Source organism: Impatiens glandulifera, chromosome 3 (assembly GCF_907164915.1).
Source record: "Impatiens glandulifera chromosome 3, dImpGla2.1, whole genome shotgun sequence".
Lineage (NCBI taxonomy): Eukaryota > Viridiplantae > Streptophyta > Magnoliopsida > Ericales > Balsaminaceae > Impatiens > Impatiens glandulifera.
In genome coordinates this window covers 50,757,917-50,771,564 of record NC_061864.1, presented here as the reverse complement: position 1 = coordinate 50,771,564, position 13,648 = coordinate 50,757,917, and the positions used below count along the sequence as shown (strand labels likewise).

Sequence of the window (13,648 nt, the reverse complement as noted above, 5' to 3'; positions counted from 1 at the left end):
AATTGTTGTATCCATTTCATTTAAATGAATTATTTATTTAAATCCTAAAAATATTTTTAAAAAATTGGTAAAATATTTGTCATATTTATCTTAATATTTTGTGTATTTGAAAATATCAAAATTAAAGTCAAAAGGTGAAAGAAAAATCAATTTCAAACAAATCCTTAAGTTTTTAAAATAAAATAAATTCATAATCTGGTGTGGCAAAAGTTAGATGAACGATGGGTCCTCATCTGACAATCCTGGCACGCACACATAATTCGTTGTAGCGGAGGAAGCGCGCACTCGCGAGGCAGCGGATCATCATACGTCCGTCTCCCCGAGCGCTAACGGAATGCCAGGATTTGACGGAGTGCTGATGGAACTCCAACGGAATGCCCAAACGTGGGCAAAATGACGTCGTTTTGGACTTCTGTCTTCTTCTTCATCGTGATGCCGAGCAGATAAGGATGAAGAACCGTGGTTGATTTTGTTAAGTTGGAACTTAGCTGTTAGTCCACCATTTCGGCTCATTTAAAGCCAAAATATTAGTTGACCTCCGGCGACTTAAGCAAAGAACAGCCAAAAGACATTAATGGCTTTTGGCCGATTCAGGCCACTAGATGCCTCCAACCGACTTAGGAATGCTATAAATAGTTTCCTTAAGTAATTTGGAAGATAGAGAATTCAATCTCCTCCTTCAAATCTGAAGATTTTATAAATCCGCCATTAAAGCTCAAAACTTCTGGATTTTTTGAAAATACGTTTGAGACCTTAAAGCTTGCATATATGTATCCCAAAGGCTTCCCTAAGGTCCAAAGAGTGTTCTCCAATTCTTATTATGATTTCAATCACCCTCTAATTCATATTTACAGTTTGAATTTGAAATTTTTATATTTCTAATTACAAAAGCTCGTATGCTTGTTGTTTATAGTATTTATGGATGGAAATCATTCCTAGGATCATCTAGGAACTATCTGGATATGATATAACCGATCAATCGATCTAAATAACAAAACCCCAAATTTGAATTAAAAAAACGGTTTATTGTTCTTGGGTTAATTGTGTTGAACCACAGCCCAGAAAGCTTCCCAACATGATTGTAATGATGTTGGGTAACTATTTGGATCATGTTTGATCTATCCCGATCATGTTTGATCAAAATCATTTTTTTCAAAATAAAATGAAAATTTTGAGTTCTTGAATTGGTCAATAATTGGTGGCCAAAGTCCAACAAACATAAGCAAATGTAGACAAAGGTAACATCATCACATAAGGCATCAATGAAGACCAACCGATGCGGATCATTTCAAAATGTTTTCATTCCCAAAATCTGAATCACATCTCATTTCATCTCAACTCATTTCATGAACCAAAAAATCTCAAAGTGGTCTCGAACAAATCCCTAAATCATTAGGAGTCAACCAGTAATACACCAATAAGGTGATTATGCCTTTTTTTTATAATAGTTTATTTGACTTATTTGTTACATTGTACCTTCATAAGTTTTATATCATTTCATAACAACATTTATTATAATAGTTCAAATTAATCTATGTCATTTCTTATATATATATTTTTCAATTCATTTAATTTTTAGCATAACAAATTTAGTAAAAATATAGGTAGCTCTTTCTATGAACTTAAAAATTAAAATAAGACATCTTTTCACTTTGTTGAAACAAAAATAACACTAAAATGTTAGCCTACTATACATTTAATTAATGAATAAAATAAATCTAAAAACATGACCAAATAAAAGAAAATTCAACCCAATGTAATAAAGGAAAATCTTGTTCTTTGAAATTACAATGTTATCATCATCATTATAAAATTTAATGGAGAAAAGAGAATATAAAAAAATCTTTGTATTATTGTAGCAAAAGATTTTATTATTGTATTTACACATAAGAGACTATTAATAGGCAATTAAGAGTCGTTAGACACAAACTTTTGAGCTTCCTAACTGTTGAGCTTATCTATGAGCTTTCTAACTTGAACTTATTTATAATACATATACTAATAAATATAAACTCATATATTACATATTTTTAACACTCCCCCTCGTGTTATTCCATTTAGTTAAGGGAAAAGATATTGATTATTCCTAACTTGTCGATGATGCTATCAAAGTTTCTTTTATCTAGATTCTTCGTGAAAATGTCAGCAAGTTGATCTTTGCTGGGTACAAAAGGAGTTTCAATCTCACTAGATTGAACATTCTCACAAACAAAGTGACAATCAACTTCTATGTATTTGGTGCGCTCATGGAATACTGGATTTGATGCAATATATCTAGCAACATTGTTGTCACAATACATTTTTATGGATTTGAGCTCAACTCCTTCTTTAAGAATATATTTAATCCAAATGAGTTCTCCGGTTGTAGCCTCCATAACACTTGTAGCCTCCATAACACGATATTCATCTTTGGTGCTTGAACGGGAAACAATATTTTGCTTCTTACTTCTCCACATCACTAGATTTCCTCCAACAAATGTACAAAAGTCGGTAGTCGACTTTCTATCAAAGTTGCATGCCCAATCAGCATCAGTATAACCAATGACGTTAATGCAGTTGTTTCACTTCATCCATATGCCGGCTCTGTGAGTAGCTTTAAGATAATGTAGAATCTTGTAAACAACAGAAAAGTGTGATGTTCTTGGACCATGCATGAATTGACTTACATTTCTAACTGTAAAGGTTATATCAGGACGAATAACTGTTAGGTAGATAAGTTTATCTATAAGTCTTTGATTCATACTAATGTCATGAAGAGGTGTACCTTCTTCAGTTTTTAATGTAGTAGTTGTTTCAATAGGAGTCTTTGCGGGTTTTGCAGCAAGCTTACCAAATTCTTTTAATAAGTCCAAGACATATTTTCTTTGAGAAAGAAACAAACATTTCCTAGAATGAGCAATTTCTATCCCAAGGAAATACTTGAGAGTGCCAAGGTCTTTAATATCAAACTGCTCATGCATATACTTTTTAACCTTCAGGATATCACATGAGCTATTACATGTTACTATAATATCATCCATATAAACAAGTACAATAGTAGTAGTAATGACAATAGTTTTAATAAAAAGAGAAGAATCGGTAGACCTTTTTTGAAAGTTGTGATGAACAAGGGCTCTACTAAGTTTAGCATACCATGCCATTGGATATTGTTTGAGTCCATAAATAGTTTTATTCAACTTACAAACAAATTTTGAGTTAAGATTTTCCTTATAGCCTTGTGGGATAGACATATATACTTCTTCTTGCAGATCGCCTTGAAGAAAAACATTTTTTACATCCATTTGATGTAAATCCCAATTTTGATTTGCAGCAATATATAATATCCTTACCGTGTTTTTTTTACGGGTGCAAAAGTTTGGCAACAAGTCGGACTATATCTTTCAATTTTTCCTAAGCTATCATACTTGATTTTATATATCCATTTACAACCAACCACTTTCTTACCTTTAGGAAGAGGGAAAAGTATCCATGTATTATTCATTTCTAGAGCTTCTAATTCGTTATACATGGCAACAAACCAAGTAGGGCTGGACTTGGCTTCTTGAAATATTTTTGGATCCATTTTATCAACAAATATGATAAAAGCATGATATTCATTAGAGACATTTTCATACAAAAAGTATTTTTGAATATGATACTTTACCGAATAAAGATGATAATCTTTAAACTTTTTCGATGGTTGAACAAACCTTGAGGACCTTCGAACATTGTCATCCCTTGTAGTTGTTTCTGAAATGTCTCTAGAGATAGATCCATTGTTACATTCTCCCCCTGAAGGTGTACTTAGTGTCTCATGAATAGTGTCTGGAATGTCACTTTGAGTTTCATAGGCATTATTTATGACCGAATTATTGTGACTTTCTTCTTGTGGGATATCACATGATGTCCATTTTTCTACTTCTTTATTTGGAGAAGTATTTGAATCGCTATAAGAAAAAATATCCCTGCAAGAACAATTCATATCCATGGGCAATACATGATCTTGCCAACCAAACTTGAGATCATCACTATTATCCTCCTTATTTTTGTAGTAAAATTCATCTTCATTAAAGATGACACTACGAGAAATATAGAGTTTTTTAGAAATATGATCATAACATTATATCCCTTTTGGGTAGTAGAATAACCAAGAAAAATAGCTTTAAATGATTGAGGACTTAATTTATTAGTATGGTTTATATGCACATAACATACTTTTTTTTGTTTTTTATTTTTTCTAAAGGACTCAAATTATTAAGAACATTACTAGGAATACAATTAATGAGATGAGTAGCAGTAAGTAAAACATCGGACCAAAATCTTTTTGCAATATTATATTGAAATAATAGAGAGCGAGTAACCTCAAGAAGATGATGATTTTTCCTTTCCGTCGTACCATTCTGGGTCGGGGTATGGACACAAGAGGTTTGATGCATTATACCTTTTGTTTTGAAAAAAGAGGGAAAATATTTATTGACATATTAAGTACCGTTGTCAGTTCTAAATAGTTTTATTGAAGCTTGAAATTGGTTTTCAATAAAAGAAATGAACTCTAAAAATGTTGAAAACACTTTTGATATATCGTGTAGTAAAATCCAGGTGGCTCTTGAAAAATTATCTATGAATGAAACATAATATTTAAAATTATTATAAGAAGTAGTAGGTGCTGGACTCAAACATCAGAATGAATTAACTCAAAAGAAGCTTTAGATAAGCTATTTGAATTGTGAAACGGAAGTCTGGCTTGTTTAGCAAAAATGACATACATCGCAAGCTAAAATATCAAACTTCGATTAAAATAATTTTCTAAGCAAATGCTTTGATGGATATCCTAAACGACGATGCCATAGAAAATCAGAATTATTCTTAGAATGTAAAGCATAACTAGAAAGTTTAATAATGTAAAGGTTATTTTCAAGTGTTCCTTTAACAATCGTGATCCTCGTCGACCTTTCTTGAAAAACAACATCAGCGTCAAAAAAATAACTAAGAAATTAAGGTCTTTGTGATTTTACTAACCGGGATTAGATTTGGTGATAATTCAAGAACATACAAGACATTATCAAGTTGTTTTGAGAAAAGTTTAATTGATCAAATTCCATGAATGAGAATACTATAATCATTAGCTACTTTAACATTTTGATTCAGTTTTTTCAAATTTAAATTTTCAAAAAAATCTTTATAATCAACAATCCAATAGTTTGAAGAGGAATTAAAATTAGAAAAATGCACAGAAATATCTGGGTCCACTTGATTAATGCACTTCTCTTGTCGAGTTTTCAATAAATCAGAGATTTGGAGAAGGAGCTTTAAGTTGTCTGGATCCACACCATGTATTTTATTATGATTAAACTTTGGAGTATTCCCTTAAGTTTGGGTCTGCTTGTTTGAAGGGACCACGACTCCACCTTAAAGACGTTAGAGGCCCTGTCTTCATTTGACCCAACCAGATTACAGTCTCTCACTATACTGCATTTTCCGTTTTCATGGGCGAGAAATCCTCTAACCATTTCCGATGGCCATTGCTGGTCCTCTCAAAATTGATGAAAAGAGGAAAAAAATTTAGATAGCCACTGGAGCTTGGAGAAAATAGAAGAAATAATCTGATAATAATAAATTAGACAGTGATGAAGAGAATTAAAATCTCGAGAGAGTCACTTGGACTTGGTGAAAATATATCTAAGGTCGGAGTTTCAAGATATTAATTAGATTTAGTCGGATCAACCGTCCCTCATACCATGTAGAAAAGAGAATACATAAAGACCTTTGTATTATTCTAGTTATTGTATTTATATATAAGAGACTATTAATATGCAATTAAGAGTTAGCTGTTAGACACAAACCTTTGAGCTTCCTAACTTTTAAGCTTATAGCTTCCTAACTTATTTATAATACAAAGACTATTAAATATAAACTCATATATTACATATTTTTAACATTTAATCATTATCATAAAATTTAGAAGAGTTTGCTTCCGAATTCTTCTTCTTGATCTGCCATTAATGAGGAATCAGTAAGATCCCTGAGCTCTGCTAAGCTCCTCCCCAACTCCAAAGCCACCTTCATTTCCATAACCTTCCCATTGATCCCTCTCTTCTCCTCCAAATTCCCCTCTATCCATTCTTCCATCAAACTGAAGAACCCTGCATTGCTTCTGTACATCTCGAACACCATTCCCACTTGCCCGCCGTGCTCCACCGCGTTTATCACCGCCGCCATAGCTCCGGCAGCAACTCCGACCACCGTTGCCAAACCGGAGTGGCTCGGCCCCATCAAAGCAGAGCCCACAGCTGCCACGGTTGTTAAAACAGGACCAGCTATTCCTAACATCTTGTTTAACTTCAATGCTTTCTCCCCCAATCTCAAGTAATCTTCCTTATCTCTGCTTCTCAACACACCCACTACCCCTTTCATCCTCTCCTCCAGCCCTTCGTCCCATCCGTTGCTGCCGCCTCTTGCTGCCGCCGGAGACATACTTTCTTGCCGTCTAATTCTCTTCTCCGGCCACCACTTGGCTGGCTCCACTCCCTCCGGAAACTTTTCTAGCATTTTCCCGAGTAAGGGAAGCGGGTAGGCTCTGTCCAGCGCAAGAACTTTATCCATAGCATCTCTATGGTCCCTGGACTCTGGATTCCCGATAGACAGTTTTGTCTGGATTTCACGTCGAAGTTTCTGGAACAGCCTCGCCGCATTCCTCTGTTCCTCCGCCAATTGAGAGGGTTGGATCTTGTTCAAGATGATCAACAATCCAGTCGCGGCCAAGTATAAGAGACTCGAGCAGGAGCTGAGAGCGACCACATGGGACCCACCGGCGGCGGCGATTGCGGAGATGGTTGCGGCGGTTAGGGTCATGGCGTTAACAGAATTCAACAGAAGACTGTTCCAGTTCTCTCGTTGTTCCTTGATGTTCCTGTGCATCTCTATCCTGTCGGCGATGGCTTCCAAGATGGCGTAGAGCTTGGGGATGGTGGTTGGAGACTTAGTGCCCTGCTTGGGGGAAGGTGTAAAGGGCACGTTTGATCTAATAATGTTCTTATAAATATTATTACTACCGCTGCTTCTTTGCTGCAATTCTTCGACCAAGACTCTGGCGCTTAGGTCCGGGAGGGAAAGGGCGTTCATGGTTAGCTTGTTTGGATGCTTGATTGTGGATTTGGCGACATGTCTCCGACAAGGAAACGATGAAGAAGACGAGATCAAGCTTGAAATTTGAAAAGCTGCCATGAATATATGTTTTTGAGGATTGATGGTTTTGTAGAAAGAAGAATTGGGTTGAAAAGAAAGGATATGTGCTCAATATATAATAGGAAGAGAAGACTAGATTTGTTCAATAGTGGAATTGGTCCTTCAATTTTTTGCCTAGTTGCTAACCCATTTGTCCTAAAAAAATACTTTTCTCTGCCTATATTATTCAACAGAAATAAAGTCCTTATACTTTTATATAATTTATAAATTAGACCTTAATCCTTGTCTTAAAACATATACTTGGTTATATATAGACTTTACTCTAAGAGTATGATAACTTCCAAAATGACTTTGTTTGAAAATGATCAATCTTATAAATCTATGAGTTTGAATTAATATATATATATATATATATATATATATATATATATATATATATATATTAAAATATACTTTAATTATATATATATATATATTAAAATATACTTTAATTATATATATATATTAACAAACATAATAACATTTTTTTCAATCAAACTCAAACTCAAATTCACTTCACTATGCTTCTTTCCAAAACTATTAAACAATATTTCAAATTTCCTAATTAATTTCAATATTTTACAACTTTAGAGATCTATTTTTCTTTTGATAAAGTTTAGGGGCTTTTATTTTTACTAACTATTTATTATTATCAATTTGAATCTAGTCCATCTTTGAATTTCAACACTATTTCTCATTTTTTTTAATACAACACTTGACCATTAAAAAAATGAAGCAGTTGAATAATTTTTATTAATAAAATATTAATGATGTTTAAAAATGAATTGTAGTGTTCAACAACCGAGGCTGATGTTGTACAAAATTAAAAATAAAACATAAAATATGATAATGAAAATAAGGTCTCTAAAGACATACGTCATATGTTCTATCGAAGGAGATAGAACTGTGTTATGATTAGACTCAATAAACTAAAATGTCACAAATTTGAATTAGTTTTTAACTGAAAGCTATTTGAATTGAAGCGAGATTATTACCGTAAGGTGTCAGGCTAGTTTTCCTTAATTAAGAAAAAAAATCATATTATTGTTCTTATTACTCATATTATTGCATTTGGTTCTATTATAATTTGTTGTTATTATATTAAAATTAGAATTATTATTATGTACCCAGAATCTCTAAGTAGCATTTGGTTCTATTATAATTTGTATTATTATTATTTGTTTAATTTATTTTATTTTTGTCAGCAAGCTTTACATAAAAAATATCCTAATAGTTACAAAGTATTAAAAGAAATGAAGGAATATTAATATCTAATTTTTCTTGGCAAAGAATTTCTCCAATTCAACCTCTTTATTAATTAGTTTCCCTAGTTACAAATTGAACCAGAACTATTGGAAACATTTTTAAAAATCGAATCACTCTCACTTGATAATCTAATTTCTTCCCAATCAAATATTGTCAAACATTTTTGCAATTTGTTTTAGTTATAACAGCGGCTATATTTTCTAATTTTGTAACTTCATCTATCCATTAAAACACAGTAATTTCTCCATAAACCTAATTCTGTAATTAGGTTAGGATTGTTATTATTAACTTTCATAAATATATATACACTCAAAACCTCAACCCAATTTAAAGTAATATTAAATCCCTAATCTAAAAAAACAATTCTTTTATTAAATTAATAATTTTTAAAATATAATTTTTCAAAACTAATTACTTTTATTATAAACACTAAAAAAAAAAGTTTGATTTGCAACTAGTGCCTTGGCGACAATATTTGTATTAAAAACAGAATTTAGCAATTTTCTTAACATTATTTACGACATTCGTAACTAAATTTGCTAACATATCTAAAACATTGCAAATAGATCAGTTACTAAATTTTTATTAATTTTTACAATATTTTTTTAAACATTATTGGCACTAAATCAACATGTAATGGAAAAAAAACATTCTCTACACTTACTAAAACAATATTTAAAAAATATATCTAAATTTATTAAAAAATAAAATAAATTAAAATTTCAATGGAATAAATAGTTAGATAAAATATAATAATATTTTCAGTTCAAAAACAATTCCACTCCAAATCTAATTGATTCACTACAAAAAAAAAATTATTTAAAATTTTGAACTAATTTCAATACTTTAAAAGTTTATAGATTTATTTTCCTTTTGATAAGTGTAGGGGATTTTGTTTTACTAACTACTTATTATTGATTTGAATCTAAGTCTTTCCATTTTTTTAATATAAGAGACTTGAACATTTAAAAAATGAAGCAGTTAAATAACATAATTTTTTATTATGAAAATAAACCCTCTAATCATATAACCATCTTACAATGGGAATATGGTTCCGATATTGCTCTCATTAGGTTTGAATTCAATTTAATTTATTATACGTGCAATTATTATTAAGTACTAAAATCTCAAGAATATATTTATACCTATATATTTTTTTCAAGACATTTTATAGAAAAATATAATTGATCCTGTTTGGAACCCATCTCCTTAATTAGCTGAATTTGGTTTAGACAAATATTTTTTAATTTACTTTAATTTCTTTGTTTTAATATCTCATTAGGGTATTAGTTAATTGAAATAATGTTATGAATTTTTTTTATAATTATATATATATTAACAAATTTAATAATATTTGTTCGTTCAAATCTAACTTTACTCAGTTGTCAATCGTTCAAATCTAACTTTGAGTCTGTCAATGTTTCCAAACATGTTCGTCTTCTCAGTTTAGAATAATCTAATAAAATGATTGAAAAAATATTATTCAATTTCCTTATAATCCATCTTTGTCTCATAATTGGTATATCTTTTACATTTTCAAAGAGTCATTTTCATTTTACTAACAAAATCCCTACCCGACATAATACTATATATACTAACACCACAAACTAAACTCTTCTTTACTTTTATTGATTAGAAAATCCTCATTTTTTAGATAAATTACTCTAAGAATTTTAACCTAAAGAACTTGGAACTCATGAATAAAATCTAGGTTTTCTTTTTCAAGAAGTCAAATATAGAGATTCAAAATATCTAAACCCCAAACCTCCCTAATTATTAGATTTTGCAAATTTTGTCATACATCAATGGATTTTTGTTTTTATTGACCCTAGAAAGTTTGGTTAACAGGGAAATAGTTTCCTTCATAAATTAAAAAATGGACATAACATGGTTAGCAATAGCTTCTAAACACTTTTAATTAACACATCTTTATCCACCTAATTTAACAAGGATGATTTCCAATTTTGTGTCTTATCTTTCAATTTTGCTTCAAGTCATTGAAATGTTTTAGTCTTTAATCTTTTCAAGTCAAGTGAATCCCAAAATAAAGTTTGGCAGCTTTTGTTTTACTACTACTTATTATTGATTTGAATCAAGTCCATGATTGACTTTCAACACTCTTTCCATTGTTTAGAATATAAGAGACCTAACCATTTAAAAACAAATCAATCTGAACCGCTGACTATCATATATATATATATATAATATATGCATCACCAACTAAAACAAAAATATTTTGCTTTCAAATACTATGCAACTAACAAACTATTTTTGTTAGGGCACTTAACATTATATATATATATATATATATATATATATATATATATATATATGGAGAAAAATAAACTTTTGGAGGGGAAGAGGAGATAGAAGGACTCTAGAGGATTTATTCTATAAGACTGAAACAAACTTTTTTTATTATTTTTTTCTCTCTTACCTCATATTCAGCACACACACCTTTATTTATAGTCTCTTAACAGAAAACAAAACGTACAAGAAATAAAAACAAATATTAAAGACAAAAACTATAACAACAACATTTAAGGTTGACCCCTGATTACTAAAACTACTAAAACGTTTGAAACGTTTGAGATCTCCACCATTAAAGACTAAACTTAAAAGACATTCAATTTATTATTTAAAATATGGCTAACCGTTATTTGAGTTTATTGTGTAACAAATTCCTCCCTTAAACTCAAATATTTTCCATCTTTCATTCCGATCATCCTCTTGAAATTTTCGAACAACACAGTTGGTAGCGCCTTTGTAAAAATATCCATCACTTGATCACGACTCGCAACATGACTTAATCGCACATTACCTTCCTTCACATGTTCCCGTATAAAATGGAAACGAACATCGATATGCTTGCTCCTCTCATGGTGCACCGGATTCCTTGCCAACTCAATTGCTGATTTGTTGTCGACTCGTATTTCAGTTGCTTCGTGTTGCTGGATATGTAGTTCTTTCATTAGACTTCTTAGCCATATTGCGTGACACACACACCAGGATGATGTCACATACTCTGCCTCACATGTTGACAATGTCACTATTGGTTTCTTCTTTGAGAGCCATGTAAAAGTTGTGTCTCCCATATAAAACACATATCCATATGTACTTTTTCGATCATCTATATCTCCACACCAATCACTATCGGAATAACCGATCAACTTGTATTCCTTTGTCTCGGAGTATAGTAATCCGAGTGACGACGTTCCTCGGATGTATCGAAGAATTCTTTTAATAGCCTTCAAATGCGTGTAGTTCAGTTCCTCCATTAATCGGCTTACTATGCCGACACTATACGCAATGTCAGGCCTTGTGCATGTGAGATATCATAGACTTCCGACTAAACTTCGATATTTGTTGGCATCCGTACGATCTCCTCCCTCAAATTTAGAGAGTTTTGTTTTGAGTTCCATTGGTGTTGCTACTGGGTTGCATTCTTCCATCTTATTCTTTTTCAGAATGTCTTTTGCATATGCCTCTTGGGACACAAATATTCCAGATTTTCCCTGTCTAACCTCAAGACCAAGGAAATATTTCATTAGCCCCAAATCTGTCATTTCGAACTCCCGAGTCATAGCGATTTTAAAGTCTTGTATCATCTTATCATTGTTCCCCATGAATATAAGATCATCAACATAGAGAGCTACTAACAACAGGTTACCTTCGTCTTTCTTTGCGTACAATGCATATTCGTAGGGACATTGTATGAATCCGTTCTTCTTGATGTAGGTGTCGATTTGGGTGTTCCATGCTCGAGGCGCTTGCTTTAGCCCATATAGCGCCTTTTTTAGCTTCAACACTTTACTCTCCTTCCCGACTTTCGTGTACCCGGGTGGTTGCTCCACAAATACTTCCTCTTCAAGCACACCATTTAAAAATGCTGATTTCACATCCATCTGATAGATCGACCATTTGAAATGTGCCGCTTGGGATAAAAGAAGTCGGATTGTCTCCATTCTTGCCACTGGGGCAAAGACTTCATCGTAGTCGGTCCCAGCTTTTTGTCTATACCCTTTTCCAACAAGGCGTGCCTTGTACCTTTCTATCTCACCTAGGGCATTCATCTTTTTCTTGTACACCCATTTCACTCCGATAGCTCGACATCCATCTGGCAACTCCGCCAACTCCCAAGTTTCATTTCTTTCGATTGCCCGTATCTCTTCATCCATCGCATCTTTCCATTTCTTATCTCTCGCTACTTCTTCAAAATTGATGTTCTCTGCATCTGCCAAAAGACACACCAAGTGTGCTTCACTTATTGACTCGTATAAGTCTTGTAAACTTCGCATCATCGGTTGTCTGGGCTCTTCTTCATCATCAGATGTTTGAGAGGTTGTTGGTGCTAATATCGGTTTAGTGGTTGATGACTCTCCTTTTTCTTCCTGTTGAGATTGCTCCTTTTGGTTGTTCCAATCCCAAGCACTTTCTTCATTCACCTACACATCTCGGCCTACGACCACCTTCTTTTCAATTGGGTCGAATAACTTGAAGGCCTTCGTTTTCTCGTCATATCCGATGAAGATGTACTTTTTGCTCTTATCATCCAGTTTGGTTCTTCTTTGATCTGGTATATGCGCGTAGGCCACACTACCAAATACCTTTAAATGCGATACGGTCGGTTTTTGTCCGCTCCAAGCTTCTTGTGGTGTTAGATCCGCCAATTTTGCATGCGGGCATCGATTTTGGACATACACGGCACATTGCACCGCTTTTGCCCAAAACTCTTTCGGCATGTTTTTGCTCTTCATCATAGACCGAACCATGTCGATGATAGTCCAATTTTTCCTCTCGGCCACGCCATTTTGCTGAGGTGAGTAGGGCGTCGTTAAGAATCTTTTGATCCCTTGTTCCTCGCAATAGACTGTGAAAGCGTTTGACATGTACTCTCCTCCTCTATCTGACCATATGGCCTTGATGAAAAAGCCAGTCGTCTTCTCCACTAATACCTTGAATTTCTTGAATGCCTCGAATGCTTCCGATTTTTCTTTCAAAAAATAAACCAAAGTCTTCCTTATGTAGTCATCAATGAATGTAATAAAGTACCTCTTCTCACTGTATGACTTAGGTGTTATTGGGCCGTATTTATCGGTGTGAATCAGTTCGAGAGACTTCCTTGCACTATATTTCGCCTTCTTTGGGAATGAGTTCCTTGCTTGTTTTCCGAGTACAC

At 32.9% G+C, this 13,648-nt stretch overlaps 1 protein-coding gene across 1 annotated transcript; it reads right to left on the bottom strand.

Annotated features, from left to right (window-relative positions):
* Nucleotides 1-5,927: 5,927 nt before the first annotated feature.
* On the bottom strand, nucleotides 5,928-7,253 carry LOC124932870 (probable F-box protein At4g22030). Its single transcript, XM_047473582.1, has one exon. It carries the CDS (start codon nucleotides 7,201-7,203, stop codon nucleotides 5,938-5,940), a length of 1,266 nt encoding a protein of 421 aa, XP_047329538.1. The 5' UTR covers nucleotides 7,204-7,253; the 3' UTR covers nucleotides 5,928-5,937.
* Between the last annotated feature and the right edge of the window lie 6,395 nt (nucleotides 7,254-13,648).

What these genes read in the sequence shown, in the direction of transcription:
- LOC124932870 (XM_047473582.1), bottom strand. Translation starts at nt 7,203, where the DNA reads ATGGCAGCTTTTCAAATTTCAAGCTTGATCTCGTCTTCTTCATCGTTT.